Source organism: Pseudopipra pipra, chromosome 2 (genome assembly GCF_036250125.1).
Source record: "Pseudopipra pipra isolate bDixPip1 chromosome 2, bDixPip1.hap1, whole genome shotgun sequence".
NCBI classification, from domain to species: domain Eukaryota; kingdom Metazoa; phylum Chordata; class Aves; order Passeriformes; family Pipridae; genus Pseudopipra; species Pseudopipra pipra.
In genome coordinates, this window is record NC_087550.1 from 51690065 (window position 1) to 51714162 (window position 24098).

At 42.5% G+C, this 24098-nt stretch overlaps 1 protein-coding gene across 5 annotated transcripts; it reads left to right on the top strand.

Moving 5' to 3' along the window:
• Positions 1 to 638: 638 nt before the first annotated feature.
• Positions 639 to 17742, top strand: SERTM1 (serine rich and transmembrane domain containing 1). 5 transcript variants are annotated; one of them, XR_010428307.1, is made up of 6 exons: positions 659 to 747; positions 1849 to 1907; positions 7213 to 7308; positions 13549 to 13691; positions 14360 to 16732; positions 17411 to 17742. XR_010428307.1 is itself a non-coding variant. In XM_064645560.1 (4 exons), the coding sequence occupies exon 4, from the start codon at positions 14540 to 14542 to the stop codon at positions 14861 to 14863; it is 324 nt and encodes a 107-aa protein (XP_064501630.1). In that variant the 5' UTR covers positions 639 to 747; positions 7213 to 7308; positions 13549 to 13691; positions 14360 to 14539; the 3' UTR covers positions 14864 to 15535. The 5 variants fall into 5 exon arrangements, 1 of the variants encoding a protein (XP_064501630.1); XR_010428305.1 differs by lacking the exon at positions 1849 to 1907 and having other exon boundaries at positions 639 to 747; XR_010428306.1 differs by lacking the exon at positions 1849 to 1907 and having other exon boundaries at positions 639 to 747; positions 17470 to 17742.
• Positions 17743 to 24098: the final 6356 nt, after the last annotated feature.

Consider the following 24098-nt stretch of genomic DNA (forward strand, 5'->3'; position numbering starts at 1 on the left):
TCTCCCAGGCTCGCACACAGAGGGCGCGCTGGGCGGGCGGGACGACCCCCAGTCCCCAGCCCTTAGCCCCTGCCACATCACAGACCGCCCGTACGGGGCGATGCGGCAGCGGCTGCTCTCCTCCTCCTCCGCGGCCCCGCAGCAGTGAGAGGCACCGGACAGAGGGCGGCGGGGCCGGGGGGGGGGGCCGGGTCGGGGGCGGTGCTGCCTCCGCGGCCGCGCGGGACAGACGGCAGCGGGAGCCGGGGCCGGAACCGGAGCCCGAGCCGGGCAGGAGGAGCCGCAGTGGGAGCCGGGCGTGGTGAGCGGAGAGCGGTGAGCGGAGCTGCCCCGGCCCCAGCGGGGCGGCTGCGGGCAGGAAGGTGCCGCGCTGCCGGCTGCGCCTGAGCCGGAGCATCCCGGCGGGGTCAGCCGCCTTCGTTTTCCAAGGGAGGTGGGCACTCCGGGTTTGGGGTGCTTTTTTTCCCCCTGCTCTAGTACCCCGTGCGCGTTGTTCGTGCCCTCGGCCGGCAGGGCTGCCCGGCGGCCGGGCGCTGTTGCTCGCACGTCCCGCAGCGCCGGGGCTGCTCCTCCCGCTGTCCGGCAGCGGCTGAGGCGGGTCCCGGCGGGTTTGGGAAGCCGCCGTGAGCTCAGGAGCAGCGCCCGCCGTGCCTCGCCAGTGCTGCTGCTCCGAGAGAGCCTTCTCAGCGGTTTGCCTGTCCTGTGCCGTAACCAAGGGCATTTGGTTTTCAGAAGCGTTTAACTGAGGTACGTGTTAGGCCTGTGTTTGTAAAGAACCTGTTTTTAGCCTGACTGACTTCGTGGTTTGTCAAAGTGTTTGAATTGAATGAACGCTTCTTCGGTTCGGAGAAATTGCTTTTGTTGGAGGCAGAAAGGGGAACGTTCTAGGAGAGCGTGGAGACAGCATCGGGGTTGTGCTGGTTCTGGAAGGAGGGATGCGGAGAGAAGGGAGGCACAGGCTGGTTTCCATCGCTGAAAGATACTGCAGACCAGGGGTGTGATAGTGCAGAGCATTGGGTCATCACTGTGCAAGCACATTCTTGGCTCTGTGGGCATAGATTGCCCATCATAGATTGCCATGCGTGTGCTCTTTCACATTGTTTGCAGGAAGATGGCGGGAAAAGAATTGCTCCCTCTGCAAATAAATTGTAACATGCCTATCTAACGTACTGACAGAAGAGCTGAGCTTAGACAGCACAGCAGTAGAAAAAAAAAAACAGGATGGGTGCACAAACACTTTATGTCTAGCTAAAAGCTGCAGGCTGTTACAACATCATTTTGGTAGAGGTAATAAAGTTTGGAACAGAACAAACTCTTCCTACGCTTGCAAATGCTAAACAGTTAGAGGAAAATTGTGAAAATAGTGGTAAAGGGCTGAGCATTTGCCATGTTGATTAACATGTATATAAGCAAAGACAGTTAGGAATGCATATTGACTATTATGAAATTTAATTCTTAGTTAATTATAGTAGAATGGGAGAAAGGTGGAGACGTATAAAATCTGGACCCTACAGGATGTATATCATGCTGGCAGTTTTATTCTGATAAGGGATCCAGATGGAGGGTTGATGTCTGTTCCCTTGTGATTTTGCTTTTACTATCATTCTGAACCCACTGTGACTTCTCTGTGCCTGAATAGACCAAAACGAAAGGCAACCTGAAACCACCAGCTGCTTTCTCTCTATAATGCCTAGAAGGGCTTTTTCTCTTTAGAGATTGTTGCTGGTTGTAGCTGTATACTGGCTGCCTTCGTTCCCCACTTCTTTCTCAGACTTGGTCATTCATGTCACCCGAGGTGGGGGAAGGAAAGGCAGGCATCTCACCCCTGCCTCCCTCATGTTTCCCCAGCTTTCCTCTGCTCTGGTGAACAGGCTTGCCTGCCTGCTGACTGCTACTTGCTATATCTAGTAAGTGTGCTTTGCTGTCAAGAGGATAAATGCTGTAGGACCATGAACTGGTGGGGAAGGGGTCCTGGGCTATTTCAGCATCGAAGTCTAATCTGGTACTATCGCCATGTAGATGACTGTATGTATATGAAGTTATTGCCGTTTGCATTTTGTTAACTTATTCAGATGTAAAAGGCTGAACTGGGATAGCTCGTGTCTGGTGAGTGTCTTTGTTCATAGTTGGGTCTTAGTGGTGCAATGGAAATTATAAGCTTATTCTGTAAATTCCTCATCAGAGCCAGGAAGCAATGCAGTTTTTCCCCTGGCACCCTATCTATGCAGAAGAGGAAGAGGAATTATCTTAACGACAGAGTGTATTCAGAAGTTGCTGAAAAATGTGATGTTTCTGATAGGTTTGAGACTTGGAATTTTAAAAGTCCATTACTAAAAAGTCAATATATTTTCACCTCTACCTCCTGCACTCTTTTGCAAGCACTCCTCCCCCTGTGTCTTCATGACTCCGGTTACCTCCTTTTCCTGGCTTGCGCAGAGGAAATCCTGTTATGACACAGTCGATCCATGGCGCTGCTGCAAAACCCACCTCTTAGCCTGCCACTTCATCTGCATCTCCCTTCTTTGTCAGTCCTTCTGCTGCTCCCCCTTCTCCCCTGTATCGGACATGTCAGTCGCAGGCTTCACTTTCAGGTGTCCCCACACATGATGTACCACCTCTCCAGCTTTACCAAGACATGCCCCCTGGGCTTTGATCAGCCTGTACTCTCAGCATCTTTCTCCCTCAAGCCATCATCTTTTTGTTTCCCCAAGCTCCTTGCACTTACTTGTAGTTTCATGTAAGCACCTTGTCCATCATTTCTTTAATTTCCTTGAAATGTCCCAGCACATTTGTTTTTGCTTTGATGCCTTCAGCATCTGGTGAGATGCTTAAGACCAGCCTTCACCGCTGCTGCCACCATCCCTGTCACTGGAATTACTCTGGCTCTGGATTTGAGCACAACATTGTCCTCTAAAGCTAGGACATCTGAGAGGCACTTCTTGAAAGATCACTCCATCTAGCACCAGCAGAAAGTCTCCTTTCATAGTGCATGTTATCCTTGCTTGCTCTTTTTTGGCATTTCAGGTGCAACCCTGCCCCCTTATGCTTACATAGCTCAGCGTGGTTCAATGTGACTCCCTTTGCAATAGTGTTGTATCTTCACCTAAGTTATTGCAGACTGTTTTGCAAACAGTGGCTATATGTAAATATAAGGCACACAAACACAGATAGGATAATGCCATGGTCTCTTTGTCAAGGGAGGGTGTGCATGCAGCCTGCATTGATAAAATAATGAATGTCACAAGGATAGAGATCTTTGTTATATCAGTGAAGGGAAACAGAATCAAAGGAGAAGGTTGTTTTCTTACTTTTCTTGGTAAAGTACGCAGAGCCACTGGAGTCTGGAAGCAGAGTTACAGTGATAGTTACTGTGATAGCACATTTGTGCCTAAAATTCCCTTGCATTTAAGTTCACAGTATGTAATTGGTACTACAATCTGCTTTTTTTGGAGAGAAAAAAAATCTGAAGCAAAACGATGCATTAAGAGAGATTCCTTTTGAGCCAAGTGTACAAAATTCTGTCCTAGCTTTATATTGTGTCAGGATTTCTAAGTTAAAATGAAATCTGCTTGACATTTTTGGGTTTGATATGTACTATATCCTTTGTTTTTATAAAATACTTTGAAGCCAGTATGTCAGCTGAATTTTACAATAGGAAAGTGTTTTCGTATTAATCAGGACTCCACTTACTGGGTCACAGCTTCGTTAGTTAAGAACTAATAATCCCATTGACTAGCAAAGGTAAAGGCCACTTACTGTTCAGCAGAGCCCCTTGCTGAAGTCTGCACAGAGGTCTCCCGAGATGAGAGTGGATGTGCCCATATGGAGTGAGAGATGCAGGCTCTCAGGTGCACTCCTGTGTGCAGCCACCTCATCTGGCACTGGGCAGGTTGCTGTGCTGCAGCACTGAAAGAGACAATAGGGATCTCAAATCCATTCAATTCCAGATTTAGCCACATTTTGTCCTAAAACTGTATTCCTTGTACATGAAGGGGACTATGCCAATATTTCTGAGGGTTTTTTCCCCCCTTTACCTGGAGGAATGCTGAACCTGAGGGTCTGAGCCCTGCAAGTTGTTAGCCTCACATAATGGAAAATGAAAGCAGGCTCTGATAACAAGGACTGCTTGCCCTGGGGCTTGATGTTTTATCTGGTAGGTTTTGCTCTGAGTAAACAATGTGGAGGAGCTGAAGCACTGCCCCAGGAGAAGTCTGTGTGGCTTCAGGAAGGGCAAACACAGTGCACAGCCCTCCACTGCACTGGCCATTTGGCCCCAGTTGTGGAGCCCAGCGCCAGTCTGTTTGTGTCAAATTTAAAAGGTGGTTATCAGCAGCCCATGTTAAGAGTCAGGCATGAGGTAGCAAAGTTTAATTACTTTTTGTTTATTCTGAGACTAATTACATCACCACTGCTCTCCCCTATCCCCCTCCATCCCCCCACCCCCAGGCTGGATGGCATCTTCACCTGAAAGGCTTATCAGTGTCAGTGGGATGCTCCACACAGCCACTTGTGGCTTTGGCAAGGAGGGGTAGCAGGAATGGGATGACTCAACCATGAAAGGAGACAACAAGGCAGGAATAGTTGAAATATTTTCATATACTTGTTCCACTAAGGAAAATGGATTTTAGCGGAATTTTCATTTCTCATTAAGCAGCCATTCCACACTACACTAAATCTTCTATTCAAACAAAACTTCCAAATCTGGGGTTGCAAGAAATCAAACAAAAAGTCATTACACAAAATGCAGAAATTAAGGATTCCTGATATCCACTGGTTTCTCCCTCTTCCTTGTCTAGCCTTGCTCTGGACCTCTTTTCCAGCTGGGCACCTGGGGTCTTTTACTTTGACAGTAACAACTAAGCAGCTGTGTTTGTCTGTAGAAGTCAATTACCAAGATTTAAAGCTATTAGGGGCAACCAAATGGCTCTGTGAACCTTCATGTCCCCTCTGTCTGATCACCCACTATCATTAAACTTCAGAAACTCAAAGGTTTTTGAGGTTTCTGCTTGGGTTGAATTTGGCTGAGTGTCAATAACAAAAGTTATTCAGAGTGGCAATGAAGGGAATAAAGCTGGGACTGGACACCAGGAAATCTGACCCATCACTGTTGTCAGCGAAGAGTAGACTGTTGAGTTTTGGGTGTTTTTTTTCAGCAACCTGTAATTTTCAGCAACCAGAAATTTTCAACACAAGAAGGAGACTAATTTCCCTGGTGACTGTATGTCCTTTGGGGTGAGATTCAAATTGACACTCCCATGGGAGGCAGGACCAGAAGGACCCCATTTCCCTGTCTGAGGTCCTAGATGTACAGCAGTGAGACTCCTCACTCCATTCACATCCTGAGAGATACAGGAAAAAGATAGGTCTCTGCTTCTCACATATCTTGATGTCAGTGAGAATGAGTACATTGTTTGGGCCAAATCCTTCTGTGGTCTAGTGCTGCAGCTGAGGCAGTGAAAATAGCTGTGAAGGGCATTAGAGTGGTGCAAGGATGAAGGACTGTGGGATACAACTGTGTATGCCCAGGGGTCTTCTGAAGATAAGCTTCTTGATGTTCTGGTCCAAATATTTCTCTGTTTTTCAAAAGTAATCAAACTGGTTCAGATATTTATTCTTCAAAGGTAATCAAAAGCTCAGACCTCCCCATCTCACTGTGTACACTTGCCATTTGAATAAGACGCCTGCATTTAAGGAGCCTTGAGGATGCCTTGTGTTTTGCACTACATCTCTGGCTTGTTTAATTAGCTCAAGACTTGGTGGGCTCCGTTTCCTTCGCCTCACCGGCTGTTGGGGTGAATGAAGGACTAAATGGGCAAAAGCAGTGCTCTGTGTGTCTGGGAGTAGAGAGATAAGAGAAAGCTGGAAAAGAAGCAAAATCATTTATACTTGTCTTGGTTGAAGATACAGTCCCTGTTGCAGAGATTCACGCCTCTTTCCCCCAAGAGAACTGTTCTGAAAGAAGTAAAGGGAAGGGAAGGGAAAGGGTGCCTGCTGTGAGCAGAAAAAACTGAGGGACACAGTATAGAACTCTTAGTTACATGAGGCATATTTGCTGCAGAAAAGGTATACAGGGGCTCTTGTACCTGCTCTCCATCCTAGTACCACCAGCTGCTTCAGCCTACCTGCTTCTGGACAAGGTGGCATGGTGCATGCCCTCACATCCAGAGGATGTCCTGGGTCCATCCTCAGGGAAGCTGACATTGATGTTAATCTGCAGCCTCCTACCTCTCCTTCTGCGTAGCAAGATGGTCAGGAAGCTGTCTAACTTCTTTGGGTAGAACATTACTATAGACAAGTTATCAAAACATTTGGATTTCAACAATACTGACTTTTAACAGCTGCATTAGATAATTTTCTTTATTGAACTTGGAGAGGTTTAAACCATAAGTGATTCAGTGATTGAAGGGATGAAAGCAACACAACAATGCGTTAACATCCATCCCCAGAGATCTGCTTCTCTAAAGCAGTTGAACCAAATGTGCTGAAAAGGTAGAGCTCTGAGAGGTACAATGATTGTGAAAGTGTCTTTTCTCTCCCAGAGGGGAGGATCATTTTGAAGGTAGCCCTACTTTTGCTTTAATCTGCAAAATTCTGGGATTGTTTCTTCATATACGAGATATTTAATTTACTTTATTAAAAACAGTTCAGGGGCTACATTTTAGTTCTAGATATTGAATGCACATAGCACACACAATTCTTCTAATTATCCCTGTGCATATACAGCATTCAGTTTGGGTATTTCAGGTATGTGAACTTAAACTACAGATAGTCTGAAATAAAGAGAATAAATAAATAATAGTGTGTAATCTGAAAGGGCTGATTCTTGGCAGAAATTTTTAGAGGATAATGCAAAATGAATTGGAGTGCAGATACAGTGCTTCATTGCTTAGAAAGGTGCCATGGGACAGATGTCTGTCTTGGTCCTGGAGCACATTGCAAAAGAAGAGGAGAAAGGTGTTATCAAAGAATGGCTGTAAAGCAGAGTTCAAGATCATGGTTTTTATATTGCACATGCAGTGCTATAACTGGACAGCAGAAGGATGTCACTAGCAGGAATAAAACACAAGCCAGGATTCCAGTTGGTTTGGTTTTTTTCTGAAATTTCTGGCACTAAGAGCAGTCAAAATTGAGCACTTTTCCTCCTTGTTTTTTATTACTATTGTAGTTATTACTAAACTTTGATTACTAAAGCTTTTATTTGCTTTTTTATAGGTGCTTTTCTCACCATGCAGTCCCTTTAGATTTGGGTGTGATAACCAACCTGCACATTGGACATTTGGCTTGTATCCCCATATCTTCTTCCTGCTTGTAAGTATTTTATTCTTTCTCCTTGCTTGTTTTTCTGTTAAAGACCAGATTCAATTGACAGGTTCTGGGTCTGATCTGAGGTCATGATGTCTTTGCTTTACATTAATATCAATTACTCTATAGTCTGCAGATCCATGGGAAATGTGAATTATTGAATCATTTGAGCCTATCTGAATTAATCTAAGTATCCTTATGGCTCTGAAAGTTTCCTTTTCCCATCCCCACACGAAACCCCAAACAAAATATAACTTGATTTTAACCCGCAGCCAAGCCATGTGGGCACTTGTCCTCTTAGATTTTCAAAGACATAAATTTAAATCATATTAAATCATAATAAAAAAATGAAATTAGATCATAAATTAAAAGGAAAACTTTGCTTGTGGCAGGAAATAGTTTTTTTCTTTTCCTGCTGTGCTCTATTTTATTGAGTCAGTTGCCCACTGATCCTGTTTGCCAGGCAGAGTAGTAAAGGGATTTTCTGATCCTGAAGGGTCCAACTGTAATGGGAAAAAGAAACATCCTAATTACTTCAGGTCTTTTAATTGCCAAAGGCATTTATGCAAGAATAAGAAGTATTAAGGATCATATTCTTGGTAAACTCCTACCTACATTTTCAATGGAATAAGATGTTACTTACTTCTTTTTTCTGTCTAGAGCTACCATTTTATTTAGTTGCATGATTTTTAATTGCTATATTTTTCCAGTCTAGAGCAAATTGCTTTTCAAGGCTGAAGTGTTCACAGTACTTAAAGTTCATTCAGCCCGTGCAGACATGAGCGTGCAGACATATTTTTATTGGAATTAAATACTTTGTGTTACAAGTTAGCTGGAAAGACAATATTGGTAATATAGTCCTATGTGCTAAAGGAAATAAATGTAGAAAACAAAGGCGGTGAGGGGGAAGATGAAACCAGAAGCTCACTGGCCTTCATACATGTGTTGATCTAGTGAACTCTTGCTGCCAGCTTTTGGAAGCAATCACTATGATAACAGAACCTGGGGGGGAGGTAACACACCTTTAGGGATGAGAAGGTCTCATCCTGGATCTGGCATCATCATATCACCTGGGAACCTCCTGCTCTTTCTACCCTGATGCTGAACAAAGGAGAGGTGGTTCTGGTTTCAGCTCATGAGAGAATGATATCATTATCTGCTCACTCCTGGCATTAACTTTACAAAAGGGCAAAATGGAGCAGAGAACACACTTGAGAGTTCTTTAATAGTGTCACCTTTAATGAATGTCCTCTGCCTCCCCTCTCCTACCCAAAACAAAGAGCTATTTGCCTCATACAGAGGAAGCAATTTTTGCACAGGCCCAGAGTACCATCTTGCAACTCATCTCCCTTTCCTAGCCATTTTCTAGCGAGATTTCCAGTGCCATCTAGGATCTGCTAACCACCAGATCCTCCCCGTCAGGGGCATGGTCCCAAGTCATCCATAGTGGATGCATTATTCCACTAGTGTGATGTGCTGCTTTGACCTTTATCTCCATGTCATCTGAGACACACATGTGCTAGCATGGGAATTAGATTCACAGGATGGCAGTGTGTACAAAATAATGAAGCTTGGTGGTCAGAGGCTCCCTTTGCAAGGATCCAGAGACATCTGATGTGGGCAAGCTTCTTCAGCTGTCCTCCATGGGTCAGTGAGGGACTCCCTGTCCCGCTTCACAGAGCCCTCTCTTTTGAAGATTAAATCTATCCCTTTTGTTGCACTTATCCTCTGCCTTTCTGTATACATTGGGCTGAAATCAGCCAAGAGGATTTTAAATTTTTAGGGAAGGAAGGCAGGTACAATTAACGGCATATTGAAGTTTAGCCGAATGAGGGACCTCACTCTTGTAACTATGCTAAAGGCAAATTAAGCTCTCATTTTAGAAATTGTTTACAATAAGGGCTTTCTAGAATACCTTCTACCTGTAAAGAAAGAGTTCATGGGAGATTGTGACAAAAATGTTAGTTTATTTTGCATAAAAATGCTGGTTTTCTTTGACGTCAATCTGTCTCTCTGCTTAAACATTTTGAAGCCTCTGAAACAGCCAAGGTATTTCTCAGCTTGTAGTCACAAAAACACAGGAAGAACCAAGAAAACAAAGTCCTTTTCTATGGCCGATAAACTCCCAAGAAATTCAGTCTACCAGACTTATCTTTGCTTCCTGTTCCTCAGTTTTTAGGGTTTCAGTGGTTGTGAGTATGCTCCATTAAATAATATTTCACTGAGCCTGGAGAAATAGAGTTGTTCCATCAAGGTGTGTGGAGGCATGCAATACAGATGGCTGGATGGTAAAGCATTTATGACATTGGGACTATGAAAAAGTTCAGTTTGCTGCATGCCATCCTGTGTAGTGTTGCATTCTAATTTAACATTCACCTTAGTTTGAACAAGGAGATGACTACCGTCTCAGCGATCCTAAAGATTAAATTACATATGTTACCTATAATTTGGTATTCAGGGCATATGCTAATTGTGAGGCCTCTGCTCCTGACCACATTTGTGTTGTCTGACAAAATAGTTTTTATGACCAGTACTGTCAAATATGCAAACAGTGGATAGCTCTGGCATGGCTACTCAGGCATGGTACTGCACGGTACCTGGGACTGACCTTTTACATAGTGATGCCTTGCTTGATCCCTCACCTACCCAGTTTGCCCTCCTTCTATTGAATGCCTCTTTGCCTATCTCCCACTTACCACAGGATAAAAGAAAATATTAAAAACTCCAACTGAGCCTGCCTATAGTATCTGCCAGGTAGGCCTACCCTTGGGATATGAGTGGTTGTTCTCACCTGTGGAAGGTGATTTATACCGAGGACATGAATGGAGAAACAATGCACACATTGAAGAAAATACTTAAATAGTGGTTTTGGTTGAAAAGCCAGGATGTACAAATGACACCATGTGTCTAGGAGAGCCTCTCCTTGTGTGCCAACCCTCATATTTGGGGACTAAAGTAACAGAACAAGGTTTTGCTCTCTTGTACATCTAAAACCAGCAGAGCATGGAGGTAGAGTCTTTGCCTTCTTGGAACAGTGAGTTGTTTTACTGAATTGTGTGAATCTTCTAAGCAGTTTGTCCATTGGAGCAGCAAGTCTGCTGTAACAATGGAGTAATAGCAACAGGAAAAATTAGCCAGTGTCAGAAAGGCACTTGGGCCTTTTGGCAGTGGGGCGGGACTCAATGACTCAGGACGACTCCTCAAGTCACAGAACCCTACCCTGGCACTGCAGAAGTGCCTCTGAGCACAGGTTCCAGTTCTCCTGTCCCAGGAGTTTTCAGGAGTTAGCTGGAAAGCCTTCTCCTGTCAAATAGAGTCAGAATTCTTCTCCGTCTGCAGTCATTCAGGAACAACACTTCCAGTTAATTCTTTGCCTTAAACCAACTCAGCTTTCCAACAATAGATGAAGGGAAGGCAGGGACCACTACAGAATTTGAAAACTTTGGCTCCTTTGTTAAATTCCTTGATCAGTTTATGGCTCTCACAAAGACAATGGGTTTATTGCAGTTAGCTATTTTTGCCATGCTTTGAAGTCAGTGACAAAATTCCTAGTCATTTTTTGGGGACTAGGTTTGGGCTAGATGTTATGGTGTTGTTCTATTTCACTTTCAGAAGTGCAAAAAAACCAATTACCAAACAGGAAGGTGAAACTGACATCTGGCTTTATGGGGATTATTCCTTTGGGAGAATTGGGGTAAGAGAGACAAATGGTTCATGCCACTTACCATCTTCTCCCAGCAGAAGTAGAAACCTCAGCCGAAGTGGTAGATGTGGTACACTGAATAAAACTAGGCTCGCAAAGGCTGTGAGGTCTAATTTGCAGCATGGCAGAGGTTTGTGCAGCCCTAGAACCATGGAGTTGCATGAGGTTCAGAATGGTGTTTGCACCCCTGCCACACATTGCTGGCTGAGCCATCCTGGCTGCTCTCTGGCAGGATCACCATGCTGGAACAGCACCAGGAATCATCATCAGGGAGCAGGATCAGATCTGTTTTATTTCTTATGCATTTTGTACCTTTCCTATGAAAACTACTGAATTGTCAGGACCAGGTATGTTCACAATCTGTATGATTCTGCCATTTTACTCCATCAGGGTGCAGATGGTTGGTAAAAATCCTTTTAGACTGAGTAGGACCTTAGACTTTAGGTCCATATTTTTAATTCTGTGTTTAAAACAACGCAGATTTTTTTTCTTCTTCCTAAAATACTATCCACTTTAGCCAAAGCTACATTTACACATCGCGTCACTACAGTGTTAGTGAGACAACTGGAATCTAGGCCATAATCATTTGGAATCAGAATTTTTACAGTGTCTCTGACCTCATTACAAAATGCTCAGTTAAAAGTAGCCTGGGTGATGGCGTAAGACCTATAAAAGCTCTGATTTATCAAAGCACTCACATCTCTGCTTAACTGAGGTTCTGATTAGTCCAGTTTAAGACCATAGGTTTTTCACGAACTTCAAAAAAAGTACCATGTCAAAGTTCTTCCTTGTAGCAGGGCCAAAAGTGTTAATGATAAAATTAGAATGTAGTAGGTTTAAAATTTGTGAAAAATTTAAAGACTTTTAACTTCTGCCATGTTAAAGAATTCATGTGAATTAATTCCTTAAGTTATTATAGAGCAATTCAATTAATAATGGATCTGCTTTTCATTATGACAAGTAATTAAGCGTAAATATCTCCTATATCAAAGCTTATTTTTTAAAAAGGATAAATTAGCTATAACACACTTAACTACTTCCAGAACATGAAATGAACACATATTGTTCCATTAGTTAATTTTGGATCACTAAATTAAAGACAGTTCAAAAGGAGTATAATCTCATAAGGATCTCTCTTTGTTCAGTCTGTTGAATTATTTCACAAGGTACAACAAATACTGTTTCCTGTGGAGCTTAATACTATTAAGGTTATAAAATTGTTTTGGTTTAGTATATTTTATGCATCAGTATGAGTTATATACCACAAGGGTAAGAATATTTTTTTCTGGTATATGTAGGTGTAGTTCTGTACTCCTGCATGTCTTGTAGGCTATTGGGATGCTTGGTTAAGACTATCAAAAGCTCCACTATAAAACAATAAAAGCAATAAACAATAAAATAACATCTGGAATGTAACCTTTTGTCCATAAAAGCATTATGGATGTGTGTGTACTAGTAAATTAATCCAGGCCAGGACATAGGCTCCTGTTGAATTAGCAAACTGACCTCCTGGCATGGTTTTGGCCAGCTAGCATCCTTCAAGCAATGCCTGGGCATATTTGGGGTTAGGAGTGGCTATCTTTCATTCCCAAAGGCAGTTGTGATCTGGCCATCCTGTCCATGCAGATGAAAGGGAGTTTAGCCATCTTGGCTAAAAATGTACAATTAAATTCTACTTACCACTTAATGTAGTACTTGTTTACTCAGGCACTTAGGGCTTTTAATGGCATATAGCATAACCTAAATTTAATTTACAGTGCCAAAGTACAGTAGGTAACTGTGCAAATAACTTCAGTGTCTGGAAAGCAAACTTCTAGGAATTTTAAATACCTTATACTTTTAAAGCATCCTTAGTTCAGGTTGGGGCTTTTGTGGTCACACCTAATTTCAAAAAGTGTCAGCCTCTTGAAGAAGGAGGTACTTGAAGAAAGTTAGAAAAAGTTGCACATTTAAAGGAAAAATTGTAAGGCAGGTCGTTGCTGGGAACAGTAATGGGACACTCCCATGGAAACCCAGATAGATACTTGGGCGGTTGTGTGACACAGAGAAGGAGAGACTCCAGGCTGTCACATCGTCACTTCAAGGTCTGATTCTGTCTCTCTGACTGATGCTGATGGTGTTTGTGCTCTCTATCTCTATGAAAATCAGTGGAATTTTCCTCAAAGCTTCTAAATGTGAGTCAGAGATAATTGTATTGAACTGGGACCACAGGACATGGCTGAAACCATAGTCAGGATGAGAGGAATCACACTGGGAAGGTAGTTCTGTATGGATATTGTTTTCCTTGTGGGAGGAAAGCTTGCTGGCTTTCCTTGCAGTGCCTGGGTATCTGCAGTGAGAGGCTGACCATGAATGGATGGATGGCAAGATTGCATGTGGGTGATTATATGCAGAGAATTATCTTAATTTTCTACCTTGTGTGCATCTTGCATTATCTCTTTTGTACCAAAACAAAAGCAAGGGTTATGCCATGTGATTCAGCTACAGCATGTCAGCTTTTTACAAGCAATTCCCCATCACCAAGTCTTCTCTTATGCTTCCAGCCTGCACCAGGGGACTGACTATGTTCGTTTAAAGGAAAGCATCCTAGCATTCCCTGATCTGCTTATCCTGTGCTACTCTGACCTTTGCCAGCACTGGAGCTTCCAGGTTCTGGCAAATGGCTGGAGGCAAAGCTTTTTCAAAGGTGGGATCTCTTCCCAGTTAGTGTTTGCTGCCTTTAGATAGTCACCTTGTGCTTGCTAAGCTGACAGGGCTGCCCATTCCCTTAGGATTTTGATTGTAGGTGTCAGAAGCTGCATCACTTCACTGAAACCTGCCTGCCATTGAGATCTGCCATGGCAGAATTACAGCAAGATGCATTTTGATACTTGAAACCATTCAAACCACTTTAAAAATACATAGTAAGAAAGCAAGTCTGGCAGATTTTCTCATTCTGGGTACCTCTAGCAAGACACTATGGAGTAAGTGGCTAATAGATTCATCATCCATTGTGATGTTGGGTGGCCTTGCTCATCTAGGTTGAGGAGCTGAAGTCTTGAGAAGGGGTTTCATTCCTTGACTAGATTTTTTCCACTAGATAAATTTGGATTCCAATATCTCTGTCCCATATAAAGCACATTTTTGATTGTGCCTTTCAGTTAAACAGTCAGTTTTAATTCATTAGGATTCAGTAGGATTTCTCCTAATCCCTGCATTTTGGAAAATTGAGATATGCAGATACTTCCTAGCTAATTTTTTAAGAATTGCAGCTTTGTGCTAAGGAATAATAACTTGTAACTCTTAAGAGCTAAATTGTATCAGGTGCACATTATCTGCTAGTAAATTAATCTTGCCTCTTTTTTTCATTTGCAGTTCCAAAGGATATGATCTTAAATTGTCCTGGCTTGAGCAGTAAAGGATAAATTTGTTCACTGTCTGACTCGTCATCTCACCGTTGTGATGGAAAAATGCTCGCTTAATATAAACCCTTTTTATTCTACTAAAACCTTTGAATACAAGATCTGTTGTGATTTTTAAAACACAAATCCAGTAATGTCAGAACCTGACCCTTCATCTGGATTTGTAGGAAACATGGAAAATGGGACTTTTCTGGAGTTGTATCCCACATCTCTTTCAACTTCAGTGGATTCATCACCTGGCCGTTTATCCAATGTTTATGTCTATGTTTCTATATTCCTTAGCCTCTTAGCTTTTCTCCTTTTGCTATTGATCATTGCACTTCAGAGGCTGAAAAACATAATTTCTTCCAGTTCCTCCTACCCAGAATACAATAGTGATGCTGGAAGTTCGTTCACTAATTTAGAGGTTTGTAGTATTTCTTCCCAGCGCTCTGCTCTCTCAAACCTTTCTTCATGAAACTAAATGAAAGGTAATACATGGGGAATGGAAGAGCTCTGTCTAGTTTCTTGGGAAGGTAATGCATGCAAGATTCACCTTAGAAGACTATTAGGAAGAGGAGGTTTTTTAAGTTTCCTTATTTTTTTTCCCTTTTCTTTTCTAGTCTTCATTTCCTCTTTAACTAATTTTCATTTTGGACAATGGATAATGATATTTGATCATCATTTCTTGCCTGTAAGTGATGCTGTCTCTTTCTCACACATATATGGTATTCATTAAGAGCATTCCTGCCAAATTGTAATACAGTTTTAACTTGATGTGTCATTTTTCTGCCCTAGTTGTGACTCCTTCCTTGGTTTTGTGTCAGTAATATGCTGACTAATTTTCTTTCTCATTTTTTAATTCTATAAGGACTTCTGAATGAAATCCCTATTGCAAAAGTATAAAAAAAAATCTGCTTAAATTATAAATATTATGAAAATTTGAAGCTGTTGGTATTGTTTCTTTTTTTTTTTTTTTTAATTTTCATGTCTTTTTTGGTATTTATTGATGTTTATAAAACACAACTAAAATCCATTTCTTGAAGAATATTGCCTGTGTTTATTTGTACTCCCAACTCGTTCTGTATAAAGTCTGTATTTCAGTTTTTGAGTCTCTGGTTAACTTAGTAAAGCAACTTTAATAACAATACTATCGAATGTGTGGAGGTATTTTTAGACCTGTTGCAGCTCATTGGCTTAATGACTTGTTCCTCCAGGGGGCAGCTTTTGCTGCTGAATCATAAATACCACTCAACTCCTTTGCATTCTTCACTAATACTGTAACTTGTTCTTACTGGATACCAGGACAAACTAGTGATTTCTTTCAAAAGACATGCAATCAACAAATATAGTTTGCAAGGGAATAGCTCCTAAACTGTCCTTTAGGCACAAGATATTTGTACTCATGTGAGCAGGGCTAGCAGGGACAGAAATTACATGTACTGGTGAAGACTTTCTGGGCCAGGTTTTGTCCTGTGATTTCACAAATGCACACTGGGGTGGAGCGGGGACTTGAGGATCTGCGTTATGGCCAGGCAGACCTGTGCCCTGACTCTCAGAGCTGTACCTGCAGAGGGTAGGAAGGGATGGGTAGGAAAATGGCAGTGGCCCTGCCCGTTTTCTCCATCAGCATAAGGAAAGAAGAGAGATGAGAGGGAGAGAAATGGTTAATGTTTCATCAGTCTCATTCCTTTTTGCCATGTCATAGTTTGGGTTATGATTCCCCCTGCCCAAAATGTAACACATCACTCAATTTCTGCAGTGAAATAACTAGAAGCTTTGTGAACAGGATCCTTTGGTCAGCTGGGCTTTAAATCAAGCCAAACATTCAAAGCAGTGATTCGGAATGCCAAGTGTGACCTGCTAGGACTGCAGCCACATACTGCAGTGTGATGCCTTGTTTTCCTTACTGCACTGTGTAAGCACAGCCCCATCCTGCCACTCAAGCCCATGCAACTTTTGCTGTCATGGCAGGATCCAAGCTACAGCAGAGACCCGAGGAAGGGTACGGCGATGTCACTGCTGTTTCTGTTGCTGACATAACAGCAGGCACAGCTCTGGGAGATGGATTGGTCTCAACAGGAACACAGGGCAGCTGCCCTCTCCTTGCATGGCAAGCCTACTACCCAGCAGGCTTAGAGGTTACAGAGCTGCAGAAGACCTCCCAGCCAGATTTATGCTTCCTGCAAACCTGTCATTGTGTTCGTCAACAAGACAGACTGTCATTAACTACACAGGCTTTAAAAGAGAAATTTGGAAAGCCCAGTGTAAATATAATCATTAGAAATGCAGCTTCTCAGCAAAACAACACAGATGATTCTGGAGTCGGTGTTTTCAATTTTTTAAAGTGAGTATAGAGTATGGTAAGTGATAATGACTTACTGTGGTGATTAGCTCCTTACAAAGTCAAAGAACTTGCTGACTAATAAAGAATTTAAGCCTTCAGGTTCTCTGAGTCAAACTGGTTTGATGAATATATTTATTGCTTGGAATATTTTATTCATCTAGACAAAAATTTCTTGTATGTCACTTTTCACTGTAATTGCTGTGAGAAAAGAGGTAACTATTTAAGAGGGATCAGGAAATATTATTTCCTTTCTGAAAGCTCTTCCAAATCCTAAACCTGTAACAGAATGTATTTGTGTGTTGACTGGCAGATAAAAATAAATGAACTGTAAATCAAGACAGGGCAACTGTTCAACTATCTTCTCTTACTGGCAAAGTTGTAAATTTGTTGCTTCCTCTGCTGCAAATGCAGAAATTTAATCAAAACCAGAGATGAGACCAGAGGTTGAGATGGGTATTTGTTCCCAGCAATGTATTTATACTTGCAGATATGGAGACATTTAATATTAAAATACAGACTGTTAAAACCCCGTTGGCTTTGTTCAGCTGGCTGTTGTCAAACTTCACAAGAGCAAAAAGTATTTTTCAAACTGCAAAAAGTAGCAACAATAACTGAAACCACACATTTGATTTTGCTTTGTAGTTTACTAGACGCTATTAATTTTTTCCCACTGTGCAGTGACATATGGGATTGTATAGTCGTCCTGATTTCAGCTGAGTTGCACCTGTTCTCTTCAGGACAGATCTGAGCAGAAACAAGTAGGATCCAACAAAATAGCATCAGGAGAAGCCACAGGAGAAAAGCACCATGGCATTTTTGAGGATTGCTAAGTACCAGTCCTTCAAGAAAAAAAAAAGGAAAGAAAAAACAAACCAATCTGACAACCTGAGCCTGAGTTAACTTGACAACACTGGAACAGGATTCTTAGAGAGGTGGTTGATACCCCAAGCCTGTCAGTGTTTAAGAGGCACTTAGACAATGCCCTTAACATGCTCTTAACTTTTGGTAAACCCTGGAGTGGTCAAGCAGTTGGACTAGATGGTCACTGTAGGTCCCTTCCAACAGAAAATATTCTATTCTATTAACTAGAGTTGCAGGATTTTTTTTTCCTATGTTCATTCCTGGGTTCCCCAGTAGAAGAGAGATGTGGAGATACTGCAGTGAGTCCAGTGCTTGGGTACTGAGATGATTAAGGGATGGAGCAACTCTCATGTGAGGAGAGGCTGAGAGACCTGGGACTGTTTAGTCTAGAGAAGGCTCAGAAGGATCTCATCAATATGTATAAATACCTCATGAGAAAGAGGAAGAAGAGGGAGCCAGGGTCTTCCTGGTGATGCCCAATGACAGGACAAGAGTCAATGGGCCCAAATGGAAACATGGGAAATTCCACCTGATCACAAGAAAATATTTTACTATGAGGGTAGTCAAACACTGGCACAGGCTGCCCAGAAGGGCTGTGGCATCTGCATGTGTTGGCCTCCCTGCAGCTGATCCTGTGGATCACATCAGGGCAAAAACTCAGCAGCTTTTGGCTTGCTGCTTCCTCCTGATATGTTTTTTCATCCCTGGAGCTTAGTAAGCAATATCTTTACTAGGAGGTGATTTGTTCAATAATTTGTTGCTAAAGAGCTGCTCTGCTCCCCCTTCTGCCTGCAGCCACACATTTTTCCAGCTTTTCCACTGCCTTTTTGTGGTGTGGGTTTCTTTTACAATTTCGACATTTAACAGTCAGCTCTTGCCCTGAGCCCTTTTTAGTTTTTACTAAGCCCTCTGACTCCCAACAGTGCCATTAGCTTTGGTAATATAGGACTCCAAGACTGCATGGCATCAGGTAGTTGCAAAGTATACTTGGAAATCTATAGGAAGAAAAATATGAATAAAGCATGGATGAGGAAAGTTCAACAAATATGGTCCATTTAAGCATATTTAATCAAAGAGTACATAGTGAAGGCTGTAGTGGGCTTTATATGTAAGACTCTTGCACTGCTGGCCACCTTGCCCCTACTTGTCAAACTAACCCATCATATTCGTCTGTCCTCAACATTACCAAATTATTCCCATCCTGAAACATCATGCTCTTAGTGCCACTTAGCAACTCTTCATCTGCTGGAGTTTATTCTACTGGAATTATTTTCACTGGTCAGTCCTTCTCTGTCTACCAGCTCACCTGAAAGGTTTCTCTCTGTAAGCTGAAAGTCTTGTCTGGATTTCCTATAAATATCTTTTAACTTGGGAACAATTCTTATTCCTCGTCTGTGCAACTTGTTTGCCCTGCTTTCACTGTCTAACTCCATGGTACTCTGGCAAGGCTGAATCCCCATGGAGCATCATGCTCTGCTGTACTTGAGCCTTTTTCCTTCAGTCTTTTTTTTTTTTTTTTTTGTGAGAGCACTGGGAATGACATCTGTGTGGGAAGGTTATTTATGAGGTCCGTATACCTCCCATTTTTCTTGATAGGACTGTTTTCACTGCATCTGTTATACTTGTCTAAGGAAACATAGTGAATCACAGCTCAGCTGCTTCCCCAGCTGAATGACCTTTTCACATCCACTGCCCTTTGTAGGCTCCCAAAGAAAACGGCCCCATTCTGTAGCTACACTAAATGATCTATGTGATGCCAGTCAGTTTGACATGCCAATGGGACCCACCTGCAGCCACAGCCCCACGCTCACACCACAGCTCCACAAAGCTCCTAGATCACTCACCTGTAAACGAGGTGGCTAAAACCAGCCAAGATGCTGCCCCAGTCTGGGGCTTGGCCAGGGGCACTTTCCTGATGACAGCTGTTGCCATAGCTCCTCCTAGCACTGTGCTTGGAGGTAAAAGCAACATCAACCTCCTGTGTATTCACTTCCAAGGCCAGGTAGGTGCATTACTGTAATCATGGTAATCACCATGCAGGTGACAATGAGGCAGAACCAGGATGATGAGCTATTTTTCACTTCTGTTTTCTTTGTTTTATATCAATGGGAGCTGATTACCCACTGTAAGTCTGAAAATCACAGTAGGTTGCTATCAACATGTATAGGATCTCTGGTTGCCTTCAGGAAATTGGACTGGGCTTCTTTGCATGGTTTCAGTTCACCTTCTGTTCCTTATGGAAAGCACCAACACAATGGCTGCATTTGTTTCAGTGCCAAAAGATGCGGCTTTAATACAATAGACATCTGTGAGCAGCTTCAGTTAAAAGTTCAGAAGGAAAAAAGTATACTTCCTTAAAGTATAATCTAATGTATAATTTTTACAAAAAAAACTTGGAAAGTTTTCTTTGGAAAATTACATTTTTGCCAAACTATCTATTTTTAAAGAATAATAGAAAAACTACTTGGCTGAGTTGTTAAAAATGGAACATTTTATTCCAGCTGTGCTAACATAAATATTTTTGCCCACAGATTTTTCACTGTTTAAGGTGACATAAAGTTACTCTATCCAATTATTTCTCTGCCTTATCCTCAATAAACGAGTAGGTGTCTGTCACAAATAATTTGCATGGCTTTATCTTGAGCCTGGGCTCAGCAGTTGCTGATAAGTAAGAAATAAGTGCAAAGGACATATTTATGTTGGAGATTCCCCATGTGGTTTGTTCAGGGCAAATCCTGCTCCAGCTCCCTGAATGCTGTTCTAGCACTGGGAGCTATGTGCCAGGGGCTTTCTGCCAAGGTACCCCCCCTTTTTCCAAACAGCTGTATCAGAATGCAGAAGATGAAACTTATTAAACTAGGACAAGCTGCAAACACCTGCCAGGAAAAAGGAATGATGATACAAAGGCACGCAGCAAGAACAGAAGCATGGCAGGGAGCTAAAGGAGATGCCATCTGAAAGGTATGCAAATGAATGTGTCTGAGGCAGGAGTAAAGTGAAAAAGGACCACTGGTGGCTAGAGAAACAGATAGCAGCAGTGACAGAAAAGTATCTTCTGGTGAGAGGGGGATGTGAATTAGACACAAATAGGCAATATTGCAGCAAAAAGGTAAGGGAGGCTACCATTCCTCATGAGGCACATTGTCCCTTTTTCTCCTGCCACGGGACCACGTGGGGACAGGTAATGGGCCAGGGGAAAGAAAGATTAGTATCTGGGCAAGTAATACACGGGAAAGCCCCCACCCAACCTGTCACACACTCCCTTCCTGCTGCTGCTCTGGCTGTTGCCGCTCTGCTCCTTCTGCTCAGGCCATATGAGAGTCCTACTTCTTCCTTTGCTGTAGTGCTTCTTTTGCTGTCTCTTTGCATCTGAAGCCTCCAAAGGATTGCTCAGTAAACTGCACTTCATCTGGGATATCACAGAAAGGCTCTCCCTGATTGTCATGATGTATCTGTGCATAGCCTGGGCTGCTGGGCAGCAGCCAGAGCTGAGGACACCCCACTAACACCACCCTGGGTCTGCAGCCCCTCTTCACCTGGAGTCACAGAAGAGGGAGGGGGCAGCTGTGATCAATGGCACAGGGAACCTGGCATACATGGATAGCAACAAGCAGCAACCTTTACAGCTAAGTTTGGCTTCACCAAACACAGGCAGCACTAACAGTGTGACCCAACAGGTCTCCTCATCTAGGGACACCAAGCTGGTGTTTCCTGTCCTGCCACCTGTCAATGCCCCAGCTCTTATGCTATGTAGCACACTTCAGCACACATGGAACTAAGTACTCCTCAAAAACTGTTCTTTACATGTTCAGAGAGGGCTTCTCGATGAGAAATACCTCTATCCTCACAGTAATTTTGCATGTTATTCTAACACTGTTGGAAACCCCAAAGGCCTATACCTAATCTCTACAGTAAGAAGTCTTAAGAATGAGTAAAAGATATTTTCAGTAGTTCCTTTAAAATGGGAGCTGCTTCATGATTTTCAGTTTCCATTCCTGCTTTAAGAGGTTAGTTTTATTCAGAAATTAACTCCTGAGTGAACATGTCATTGTATCTCTGCAGGAATAATTTTTCTTCATTGATTTTTCTATATTTGAGAAGCTTGCAAATACACTATTTTAAATTACAGCCCTATGTTATATTCCTGAAGAAATGTCCAGCTTTGCCATTTCAGCCATTAATATGAAAACAAGTGCTTGTGAGGAAAAAGGGTAATCCCAATGTCTGATCCCAATAGTGGGTTAAAGGCTGGGTTAGATTTGTCAGGCAATTTTGTTAGACCCAAGTGGTTCAGATTTCATGGTATTTGTTGTAAGAAACAGCCAGCCTTGCTGATGTCAAGCAAAGGGCAAATCTGTGCTTTGCAGCAGGTGTGGTGAGATCCTGTGGTCTCATCCTCACCCAGAAAGGGTATTCAGTACACAGCTTCCCTCCTACCCTGCCACATTCTCCCACATCATCAGCTGTTGCATGGGCTGGTCAGACCTGGTTGTTGCAGAAATGCTCTGGAAGGATCCTGGCTTGGGCAAATCCACACCACACGTGTTTGATGGGCTCTGTGACTCCAGTAACCTTCTAAATAAGCTCATCACAGTGCCATAGGTGTGTTTAAAAAGAGCAAATCCAGTGAAGTGTCCCTTTAGCTTGTATTATACACACAACAAGAGAAACATCCTCTGATGTTTCTCATGACTGCACCTGTACCACACCCGTGTCAGCCCAACTGCAGTCTTTGATTGCTTTTCTGTTGTTGTTGCCATGTAGGGTCAAATATTACTGACCAGAAGACCCTGCCATCCTCTTAAATATGTATTTTTTCATCTAGGATGCAGAGGTTTCTGGTTTCCATATCATAAAATCTGCAATCTACTATTGCAGGTAGATAAAAATATTAATTAACTGATGGACACTTTAGCTGGCCTCAATAGCTCAAGCTACATGTATGTCTTTTAAAGGGCCCCTGCAGCTGTATGTAACCTAATCAAGCAAAAAAACTTCCAGAAAAAAATTTATTGGTAAATGGTTTTAGAAATGTAGAAACATTTAGAAATGTAGAAACATTTAAAACACATTGTAGCTCATTTTGAAGGTAAATAAGATTGGACTGACAGGTTTGTAATTACTTAGATCTGCTGAGAATTCAGAACAAGGCAAGCTGTTTGACCAAAGGCGCTTTCTAGTGTCTAACTCATCAGTATTCATTAAGTGGAAATGTAGGCTGCTGCAACGAAGAAGAATATGACATACAGTAACTTGAACTTTGGCAAGATCAAAAGCAATTAGTTAGGTACTAGAATCAGAGTGCTTGAGTTGAAGGGGAAGAGAAAACAGGAAAAAAAAAAAAAAAGCTCTGCATGATTTTGCATTACAGGAAATGATTATAATTTTGCAATAAAAGGGTGGTTGCAGAGAGAAAGTGAAAAAACCTAGCAAGACAGCCAGACTGGCCTTTGCTCAGCTGGGATGCTCCTAGCTTCTGTGATCTGGATTTGTTCAAAGTGGTTATCAAAAATGGCAAAGCTCTGCTGTTGCTCCCTTACGTGCCCCAGTCTGTCTGAGTAGTTGTCTTTCTACAATAACCCTACAGATGGTCTTCTGGGATGGTCTTCGGTTTTCTTCCCCAATGACACATCCCAGTAGAGGGAAAAGTGAAAAGCAAAAACCAAGGGAGTTTTAATGAGAATAGAACTGTATATATAAATAAATAGGTATACAAATAAATAAATAGAGAGCAAGAAAAAGGGGTTGGAAATTATGCTTAGATAGAGAGGCAGAAGAGGTGCAAATTCAGTTCAATTCTATCTCAAAAAAAGGGTTGCAGACAGAGAAGAGGGAAAACAAATTCAAAAACATTTTTTCTTTGAGGCAAACCACCTCCCAGATACTTCCTATTTACAACTAGAAACCCACCATGCAAAATAGCTAAGTGGAAGGGTAATTAGGAAAACGGATATGATTAAATGTTTGGGGAACATGGTATCTTCTCTGCCCCTGTGCTCAGCTGCTGCAGGAAATGTGCCAGAGACAATGGAGAAACAGAGCCATCTCTGCAGATAAGAAATAACAGGCAGGTGGACTCTGCCTTCAGTAACACTGGGATCCATGAACTCTGAGTGGGATTTGAGCAAGCAGGATCTGTTCCTCATCTGTTTCCACCTACACCCCTTCCAGACACCCTCAGGGACTGGACTGGCATCTTCAGGTGCCCACGGCCAGTGAGCGCCATCCACTGCCTCCTCCTCTTCTCAGAAGCCAGGATGCTGCAGGAGCTGCTGTGAGACAGTGTGACTCCTGCGAACGCCTGCGTAGTGACCTCTGCATATACATAAGGCATAAAAAAAAAAAAAAATGCCTTAGGACAGCTTCATGGTCACCTAAAGTAGTTACCTGGCCTCCCTCTTGGCTGGAAAAAAGGGTTATATTTTTCTTTTTTTTTTTGTTTTCTTGTTGCTTTCTTTAAAGCTAAGGCATAAAAAAGTATCTTGGAAAAACAGACCACACTTGT